This window comes from Limulus polyphemus, unplaced genomic scaffold (genome assembly GCF_000517525.1).
Source record: "Limulus polyphemus unplaced genomic scaffold, Limulus_polyphemus-2.1.2 Scaffold544, whole genome shotgun sequence".
Lineage (NCBI taxonomy): Eukaryota > Metazoa > Arthropoda > Merostomata > Xiphosura > Limulidae > Limulus > Limulus polyphemus.
The window spans coordinates 103,871-114,916 of record NW_013666154.1 but is presented as its reverse complement, the minus strand read 5'-3'; the positions used below and the strand labels follow the sequence as shown (position 1 = coordinate 114,916).

The 11,046-nt window shown below is 30.8% G+C and overlaps 1 protein-coding gene across 1 annotated transcript in view; it reads right to left on the bottom strand.

The window, feature by feature from the left end:
* The window catches only part of LOC106458998 (tumor necrosis factor receptor superfamily member 16-like), a 46,890-nt gene extending 42,033 nt beyond the window's left edge, over positions 1-4,857 (bottom strand). The window contains exon 1 of the mRNA XM_022385375.1: positions 4,327-4,857. Within this exon, the coding sequence (XP_022241083.1) occupies positions 4,327-4,341 (15 nt within the window). The 5' untranslated portion in view covers positions 4,342-4,857. The remainder of the gene's footprint in view (positions 1-4,326) is intronic.
* Between the last annotated feature and the right edge of the window lie 6,189 nt (positions 4,858-11,046).

Here is an 11,046-nt window from a genome sequence, read left to right as displayed (position 1 = left end):
TTTACTTACACATATTGAAGATAGTATATTGGGGTGAAATATGTCATTTACTTACACATATTGAAGATAGTATATTGGGGTGAAATATGTCATTTACTTACACATATTGAAGATGGTATATTGGGTTGAAATATGTCATTTACTTACACATATTGAAGATAGTATTTTGGGGTGAAATATGTCATTTACTTACACATATTGAAGATAGTATATTGGGGTGAAATATGTCATTTACTTACACATATTGAAGATAGTATATTGGGGTGAAATATGTCATTTACTTACACATATTGAAGACAGTATATTGGGGTGAAATATGTCATTTACTTACACATATTGAAGATAGTATATTGGGGTGAAATATGTCATTTACTTACACATATTGAAGATAGTATATTGGGGTGAAATATGTCATTTACTTACACATATTGAAGATAGTATATTGGGGTGAAATATCTCATTTACTTACACATATTGAAGATAGTATATTGGGGTGAAATATGTCAGTTTTAGCTGAAGGGGACAGTCAATTAAATTACGGATTTCAAGTGCATGATATGTTTTATAGTTTGGACAGTGCTTATGTTTCATTTATGGTGACTAATACACTAGGGCAGATATATACCACAGGTATTACCAATTATGCTTCATAACATCATGAGATATTTGTAATAGTAATTAGACATTAGAGTATAACGAAATCTCATGTATTTGACATGTTTATGTAAATATCATAAATTAAAACTGAATAGAACTTTCATTTAAACAAATTATTCTAAGCTGACTGAAACATTCTGACAGTATTTCGGGTAAAGTATGTAATAATTGTATGTTAACTGAGTAATAAAATAAAAATTTACTGTTTTGTGACGCAATGCAAAGTGTTATGTTTGCTGACTTTTAAATGTCAGTAACGCAATTAATGTATGGTGTACATTAACTATATGTAGGGTTGATTATTAAATATATTGTTTATAGATAGATAAATATATTGTATTATAATTGTTAATTACAGAAAATTGCAGTGTAACTGAATACATATAGCGATTTGTAAATTGCATATTAACCTCATGTAGAGGTGATTTTCATTATCAAATATAATATAAATATATCATGATTATAGTAATTGATGTTTTGTTAAGTATGTAGGATAAGTATATTAGGTTAAGACAACAACTGATTTGTATAATTCATGTTACCAGAAACTTTAAAATAATCACTTGATTTATAATTTAAGGTCCTTATATGCATTTGAAAAACTGAGTTTAAATGAAAGATACTAAAATAGAAATCAAGAGATGAAAGCGTTATTCAGATTAGAGAACACTGAGTCACGTAATATATTTTTTTCCAATGTGACTAATGAACAAAGGTCAAACCTATCATCGACTGGTAAAAATCTCACAGTCCCACACCGTAGGTGTAACCACGTAACACCCTCCTAACAAACACTTGTGTTGACATCAGTCATCAGATTTCCGAATAGTCTCTTAGCGTTAGACAGTCTGAAAGTTATGTGTAGTTTGGTATTTTAAATATTTCTAAAGTTAAACAGTAAGTCATTCATTTATTATATTTAGTTGTAGGACGATAAAAGTAAATTATTGGTTATAATAACTACCTTATTCAAATAATATTTATGTTTTACTTGGGAAAGCGCAACAGTAAGTGTCCTACAGAACATTGTATGAAAGAAGCTATGAAAAGATTAGAACTTAGAAATGTATTTCACAAGAAGTTTGGAGGTGTGTTTGCTAGAGTCGGGAGCTAACTACTAACATAGGAGGAGCAGTCTCATAATATTACTTTTATACTAATTTTATTCAATCTTCATAATTATTTCCAGTACTGAATAAATCAGAACAAAGATTACACATTATTTCATTTTGCCTCTTCAAATCTATCAGTTATTTTTAAATAACACAACTTATTCATTAGGGAAGGATTATCATAACATTTGATGTCAAGATATTGCAAAAAACATATATAGTGTTTTTTATGTTTACATCGAGATATTGCACATTGTTAATGCTAATATAAGATGACTGGGCGTGGTTTTTATGTCATGGTAAAGATGTTCACAGGTCTTTCTCTTGGCCTGTTATGGCCTTGTGGTTAGGGCATTATAAGGTGACGATCAATCCCATTTATCGCTGAGTATAGAGTAGCCCAAAAATTGGTGGTTGGAGCTGTTGACTATCTGCTTTCCTTCTAGTCTATCAGTTCTAAATTAAATACAGCTAGTGCATAAGCCCTCGCAGTAATTTTATGTGAAATTTAACAAACAAACAAAAGCTGTTTTTTTCAAATGATAAGGGATATTAAATAGCAAAGATGTCCTCTTGCACTATGCATCTAGCAAATGAAACAAACTATAAGCGGAGTGAAGAAAAAGTTTTGAAATAAATACCAGAGAAGCAAAGAGATATCGTGATAATGTGTAAAAATATACATGAATGTGAACTTATTCTGGATCTGGTCTAAGCGTGATTTATGCCCGTCATATAGAATGAACTTGTGTCATATTTTTTATGTACACAGATGTTTACAACCATGCTGTAATGTTGCTAATTTTATGATATTCTGCTTCTTAATCTGTTAGTGTAACCTTGTCTTTTGTTATAATGTAGATTGGTCAATTTAGTTTAAACCTAGTTTTCGTTCTTAATAATTAACACAATCAAGAAAAAAATGTTCAAACTATCAATTACGTGTATTTCTTTTAAAAAACACTTCTTGATGGTATATACAGTTTAAACATATTGGCTGTTGTGTTGATGTATTTTAAAATACACTGCTCAGAGTCATTAAGGAATAATCGAAGTTTTCCATATTTATCTAAAACAAGGCCAAATTATTGTTTTTAATTAATAGCTCCTCTGAGTTCACCTTTATGTAAAACAATTGTCAGATGACCAGTCGTGTGATCTGATATACAAATGTTTACTATTGAGTTGCATGCTCACAAATGCTCGTTGGGTACTATAACCTTTGCAGTCCAATAAATAATAAGTTTGTTGGTTTTCTTCATAGCAAAGCTACTAAGGTTTTCTGCCGCTGTCGTTATTTGTAATTGCCGACGAGAAGGAATACAACCTGTTGGCAATGCCTGCTGCCAATTCTATGACTACTCTTTTACCAATGAATAGTGGATTGACCGTCAAATTATAATACTACCACGACATAACGAGCATATTCGGCATTTGGTTTCGATCCTATGCCCCTCAGATTGAGAGTCGAGTGTCCTAACCACCAACCATGTCAAGCCCATAAATAATAAGAAATCATTTTCTAATAATAAGTCAAGTTTTACGTTCACGTGGCATGCTTAATATGAGTGAATCAATTAGCCGCTAAAGTAATATGACCCATTGCTTCATCCGAGTTGCTTGAAGTTCACAAACAGTGCTTGGAAGTGAATCAGGAACTGCTAAAGTAATATGACCCACTTCTTTATCAGAGTTGCTTCTAGTTAAACAGCACTGATTGGAGATGAATCAGGATCTGAGCTGCTAGATCAAATGGCCTACTGCTTCGTCAGAGTCGCTTTCAGTTCGCTAATACTGCTTGGAGATGAATCAGGTCCCAACTACTCTCCAAACCTGTAAATATCTCGTATGTGGCTTTAGAGTGAAGCGTGATTAGTTTATGAAGAAGATATTCGCCTACATGCTGTTTAACCAGTTTGTATATTCTTAACGCCATATGTGGTTATGAGTTAGAAAAATGCATCCCATTGGTAACTTGGCATAAAGACTGACCATACATTTCTAATATGGTGCTATAGGTACTTTTTTAACACGATGATCAGGCTGTGGCATACCTTTAGTGTGATGGTCATGCTAAAGGATATGTTTTAACATGACAATCAGGCTATAGCCTAATTTTGATGTGTTGATCGTGCTATGAGACGTTTTCACATGACGATAAGGCTATGGTACATTTTGTTTAGTGCAATGGTCAAGCTATAGGACATGTTTCAACATGACAATCAAGCTCTCTAAAAAGCTAGAATACACAATATTGAAGAAGTGAAGAAGTTGCAAACTTAACTCAATGGTTTTACAAAAACTATTAATGAATTTAAAAAATGCATACAAAACACATTTAATAAACAAACTAACTAAATCATCTCCTCAAAACAAATGAAACCTAATCAGTTGCACTATCCCATAAACAGAAAATATTAGCATACCGCTATCAGAAATTTGGAAAAGACTAGCTCATAAATATAACCTTAACATAATGGCTAGATTTGTTTTCACCCCTGGAATTAAAACTAAACACATCATTACACACGTTAAGAAAATTACATAACGAACTTACCACACCAGGAAACATTTACAAGATAAAGTGTAACAGTTGCCCAGCCTTTTTCATAGGTGAAACAGAATGTAACTTGAACATCAGATTAAAAGAACACCAAAATCCCCTTTTCAAGTCCGTGAACATAGAAAAAAAAAACAACCACAGTTTTTATGAAAAGGATATCACCGTACTAAAACATTAACAGAAGAAAAATAAGAAAATACTTATTAATAAAACTGAAAAATCCCACAATCAACAAATACCCTGACACATATTTCGCACAACATTTCCACATTTTCATATTCATTCACTTTTTGTTTGTTTTTCTGTTCAACTATAAATATATAATATGTCAATTCACGGAGATTGATATGCATATGCATAAGTAACCACTATTAATTTTACAATTTAAATACATTGTTAGATTGTTGAATGTCGATTGAAATATTAAAACCCTTCTTTATCGTTAAAACTTATCTAATCAAAAACACCTCAGGTGTGAAAAAAGGTGCGGCCAAAAAAAAAGGAATGAAATCAAAATTGACGGCCAAACTGTTAGATACACTTATAGCACTGATAAGAATTTTACAGCAAATATTCATTCATTAATTAGCCTAGCCGCGTTTTTTGTTTGACTTGCGGTAACGTGAGTTTCACGTTCGCTGAGTGACACTAAAGTGTTTTTTATTTACAAGCAGCAAAAAGTTGAAGAAACTTTGTTCGGTTATATATATATATTGAGAATCAGGGAGATTTGGCAAAAATTTCGGGAGCCGGGAGAACATATGCAATTCCGAGAGACTCCCGGTGAATCCTGGAGGTTGTCAAGCCTACATAAGGCGTACATTTCAGTTCCTGACAGATAAATAACTGTAGTCTTCTTGCAGAAAAGGATAATGAGAGTACTAAAAAAATAAAAAATAAAAAACGTTCAAAGGAACTGTAAAAGTATTCGGAAAATACTTCAGTACACGGAGGTTGACTGTGAGTAACAATATCTGAATTCTCATCAGCATTATAGGCAAATTTTATGCTGAAGTTAGACAGCTGCGTACTTTATTGTAATTTGTATACTCGTGAAGGTACAATCGTTTTTGATATTCATTGATAAATTTGTTGTACTAATGTGGCCCAATTCTTGAATAAATTAATTATTTCTCATATAATTATTATAATAATCTACAAAACGGGCCTGTGCCCTTCATAACCACGTTACCAATAGTGACACGCATAGAAGAACAGGCCTACGAGTTGAAACTGCATATGTTGAGACATTGAAACATGTTTAATTACAACAACAATAATAATACAGATAAATCTTATTAATTTATTATTGATTTTTAAATGACATATTTACGTATAGGCCCGGGGATGTAAGCCAAATATACTATGCCATATGGGACAGCGTCAATTACTCAATTTTAGTAAAACTGAAAATGGAATGGAAATAGAATAAAACAAGTATTGATTGGTTATGAAGGCAAAGATCATTTGTTGCCCTCGTAATCAGTTAATAATTGCTTAATATTAGTTGTTAACAATCTATTTCATAAAAAAATTAAGGTTTAAATTTTTTTAGTTAGAGTGTAAGTAGAGATTTTGCTGTTTTACAATTTTTTTTAGTTAGAGTGTAAGTAGAAATTTTGATGTTTTACAGTTTTTTTAGTTAGAGTGTAAGTAGAGATTTTGCTGTTTTACAATCTACTTACACTCTAACTAAAAAAACTGTAAAACAGCAAAATTTCTACTTACACTCTAACTAAAAAAAATTTTGCTGTTTTACAGTTGTTTTTAGTTAGAGTGTAAGTAGAGATTTTGTTGTTTTTAAAAGAGGAAGTAAATGTTTTACTAGCTTTTCAAGTAAAGTATATATTTTTTAATTGCATTACTTCATTGGACATTTGTAGTGTGATAATATTCGAAGTCAAGCTCTCACCAACTGTAATGTTGTGAATCCTATTTTTATGTATTTATGTTAATCTTAATTTTATATTATGTTGATTAGCCAGTTTCCGCGAATCTTTGCTTAGTGTTCAGGTTCAAGCATAAAGGCAAATGCCCCTAAAGCTTGGTTATGTTTCAGATTTCAAAGTCGCTTTAAAAAGGAAGAAGTAATAAGAGTTGTATTAAGTTAATAATTGTTATTTATTATATTTTTTTTACTCAGCCAGTCAACACTAGTAACAAAACTTGATTATGTAAAGACTGGGACACTAACTGTCTTACAGTGTGTTCAGAAATTTGATAATTTGATTCAAGAATTAGAATTTTCAACCTGAATGGCCCTGATATACAATGAGCTAAATGACCAGGTCAGAGATCTTTTGGGCTCAAGTACAACCGTTCCTAATTTTGAACATTTGATCTAAGGGAAGGTAGCCAGTTGGTATTACCCACTGCCACAAGGACTTTTCCCGGTTTTCGCCGGATAATGGAATTCACTGTCATTTATATCTAACGCGTCAAAAGCTGAAAGAGCGGATCATGTTAAGTTGCATCACGTTCAGGCCTTTCGATCCGCAGGCCAACCTATCAACTACTAGGCCGCTCCTGATCCACTTTTCTTTTAAGTATTTGAGATTTTTCACAAACCGTGTTTGAGCATAATAAAATATTAATTGTCACGTGTCTTAGCTCATGTCTTACTTGCTAAAATCCTATCCCGATTACATAAATCGTACATCAAAGTAATCTGTAGTAAAATAAGAAAAATAAAACTTCTGGTTTGTACATGTTTTGTGTAAACAGACTAATTGCATTTTTGTTAGGCCCGGCATGGCCAGGTGGTTAGGGCGCTCGACTCGCAATCTGACGGTCGCGGGTTCGAATCCAAGTCATACCAAACATGCGCGCCCTTTCAGCCGTGGGGGCGTTATAAGGTAACGGTCAATCCCACTACTCGTTGGTAAAAGAGTAGCCCAAGAGTTGGCTGTGGGTGGTGATGACTTCCCTGTAGTCTTATACTACTAAATTAGGGACGGCTAGCGCAAATTTGCGCGAAATCCATAACAAACAAACAACTCACGTGTTACAAGACAGTGGGAGTACGATCTGTTGTTGGTATCTTTCTGAATGGTGTTGGTGAGTTAAATTTATCCAAAATATTTTGTTTTCCAGCACCATTAAATATAAATAAATTACAAATCCCTGATATGAACACATGTTTATGATCTGATTGAATATTTTGCGTCGGAAAGGGCTGTTACATAACATTCCCAAAAGCGATCAGTTTTCGGAGATATCATACTACCTACGTAACTCCAAATAAAGTCGAAATGTAGTACAGTAGCACCTTAATATCATGGTGTTTATGTCGAAACATCATATTGGGGGCTGTATGTATAGTATTCTAATTTTTATCTTTCTTACTATTTCTGACTGCAGACAGCGAAATATGGTAAAGGTGTGTGACGTTGTGGGCTAGAGCATCCACATCTACTCCTTTTGTGTTTCCTTCTAAGCATGTGAGGCCACCAAAGCAGAGGATAAACTGGAGAGTTGGTGTACTTCCAAAGCAATTTGGGCAGTATTTCCGCCGTTACCTCAAAAACCAGGACACATTACATAATGACCCACCTTATAATTTGTGCCCCGGTGTCGGATGTTTGTTTTGTGGCTGCGTTTTTATTTTTCTAGTATATTTTTCGTTAATTTTTTTACTTATTTATTTATTCTTTATTTTCATTCTCCATGTAATTAAATTTAACTATATTTCATCTAAGGTTTGGATATGCTGTGTAAAATGTCTTTCCTTTTGATGTAATCAGTTTATAAATTTTTTTTGTAGCTTATCTAAATAATTAGTATTAACGAATATTGTGTGCTGGTGTATCAATTTACGTATATGCTTAATCATTTTATTTTTAATTTTTAATTTATCTTATGGTTATTAATTATAATTATCCATCATGTGTCAAGTATATTCAGCTTGTCCAGCTATTTAATGGGTTTTTTTCTACTGACTACAAATGCCATAAAATGTGATAGTAAGAGATGCCTCAGAAAGCTCTTAATTATTTTCACCCGACTATATATAATTATTCCTTTTGTAAAGTAAGAAATGTAATTTATTTATTAGCAAGTACATTTGCATGAATCCGCATAGATCTCAAAGTAAAAATAATGTTGTAAATTGGCTGAATTAGAAGACTTCAGGATTCATCCCTTTGCTACAATAGATACAAAACTTTTTTATCGTTATGGTTTGAATCAAGATTATAATGATATAACTGATGTAAATTTAAGTAATAACAATTGTATTGGTAATTTCTTTTGTTGAGATAGTATTAACAAAAAATTAAAAAATATATTTTAAGGGAAAATGTAAAAATAGAATAAAACTGTACAGTTTTATAGAGCTTGTACGGATTTAGAGGGTAAGGTTTATATATGTGCTAACATTTGTAGTTATTTCTACAAAAAAATATATATAAGCTAAAAATTACAAAATTAAAAGTATTAACTAAAACTGTAGTGACATTTAATTTTGAAAATAACCACGCTAACGTTCATTTTGCAATATTATAAATTTAGACTTAATGTAAATAATTTTAATGATATAATTAAAGAATTACCAATAAGAAAATCATCGTACATAGTAATTAATTCCAAACATGCAATTGCTAATGATTTGTAAATTTCTAAAATTTTGCTTGATTCTGTAATACAAAATATTTTTATTTTAAAATATTAAAAATCCATTATCAGTTTTAAGTATGATATTCTAGTAGGACCATTTATATCTAATTATAAAGATTTTAAAAGTAATTTAGATATAACTAATGTGTACAATTTACCATATGATTGCTACTCAAATGCTTTGACAGATTCTTTTAATAAACATATTATTACTGGAAATTTGGATACAATAAAGGATAATTATTTCTACGGAATATCATGGGAAAATGTGCTAAATACAGAATAGCTACAAAATGTAAAAAATGGACATTTTAAATGATATAAAGAAAAACATAGATGATTATATTGTAAAATTTAATTATCCTACACATTATCCTACAAATTGGTTTTTACAATGGATATATTATATGATTAATAGAATTAAAGAACAATTAGCTTTAATCAATTTAAAAAAATATTCAATAGATTTAATATTTTTTCAATTTAAAATTAAAATCCGTAAAGAACAAGAGAAATATTTATTGTGCATATCGATTGTAATTTTAGCTTTATCTGGAAACGTTTTTTTATGCACAAATTGAAACTAATGAGATAAATACAACACAAACTTTGAAATTACAAAATAAGTCTTAAGAAGATATTATTAACAATTTCTTTAAAGCTGAGAATTTTTTATGTTAAATCAAATCCATATTTAGAATTACCGTATCTATATGCATCACTTAAATTACATGAATCTGCCATTAGCTTTGTTTTTATTTCTAGTTCGGTAAAAACTGTACTGAAGCAACCATGCAGGTTTAATAAATAAATTACTGAATCAATATTTCTTAAAGTAAAACAAAATATAATTAATAAGCATAATTTCCGAATAACTAAATATAATGAACTTGTTTTAATAACAATAGAAAGTTTAAATATAACACAATTGGCAGATAAAACTCAAACATACGATTTCACTACATTATTTACAACTATACCACTTAATTATTTGATATTGGTGATAAATTAGTTAATATATCAATTTATTGATCTACCTATAAAAGTAAAAAATCTAACTTTTACTGCTAATAATATTAAAAACGTATTAAGTTTTTGCTTATATAACAATTACCTCCGACACCGAAGGTGGACGGAGGTCATGTTTTCACCCCTGTATGTTTGTTTTTGTGTGTGTGTTTGTCAGCAAGATTTCTCGAAAACGACTGAATGGATTTGGACGAAAGTTTATATTCATTTAAACTATGACCCAACATAGAAGTGATTAGTTTTTGGAGTGTTATAGTTACAGCAAGGCCCCGAAAATCCATAAAATCTCTATCTGTTAACAGGAAGACCGATTTTTCATACTATTTTTGCACTATTAACTCAGTCAAAATGATTGGATTTTGATGAAACTTGGTGGAAATATATAGAATATTATTTGTCATCGTGCTGCCGAAAATGGTTCGTGTCTGTTGGTAACGATGGACACATATTTGTATTTTTTGAGGGCCTAATATGTTCAACGCTACATGGCAGAGGTATGCGAGCTACTGAGTGCCCATCTAATTCAAGCTATATTTCTAATTTAAACTTTAATTATTACCAAAAGAAATTTATAAATAATTTTACAGTTCCGGATATATTTTCTTTAACATACAGATATATTGATGATTTGATTAGTATAATAATCCTGGAATAATTAATTATGTTCGTAACATTTATCCTGCAGTTCTACAGATCGAGAATACTTCTATATCAAATACTGAAGTACATTATTTAGATTTAAAGATTAAAATAATTAATAATGTTGTTTGTTATTAAACACAAAGCTACACAAAGGACTAGCTGTGCTCTACCCACCACGAGTATCGAAACCCAGTTTCTAGCGTTGTAAGTCCGCAGACATACCAATTAATAATTATTGTAATATTGATATTTATGATAAAAGAAATGATTTCACATTTGAAATTTTTCGACTTCTCTCTCCAAACAGTAATGTACCAACAAATGCTATATAGAGTATTATACACAGCGTGGTCACGAGTAAATACACACCACCTTTTCAGAAAAAATTAAATGTTTCAGTCATATTCACATGAATTGATATATTTATAA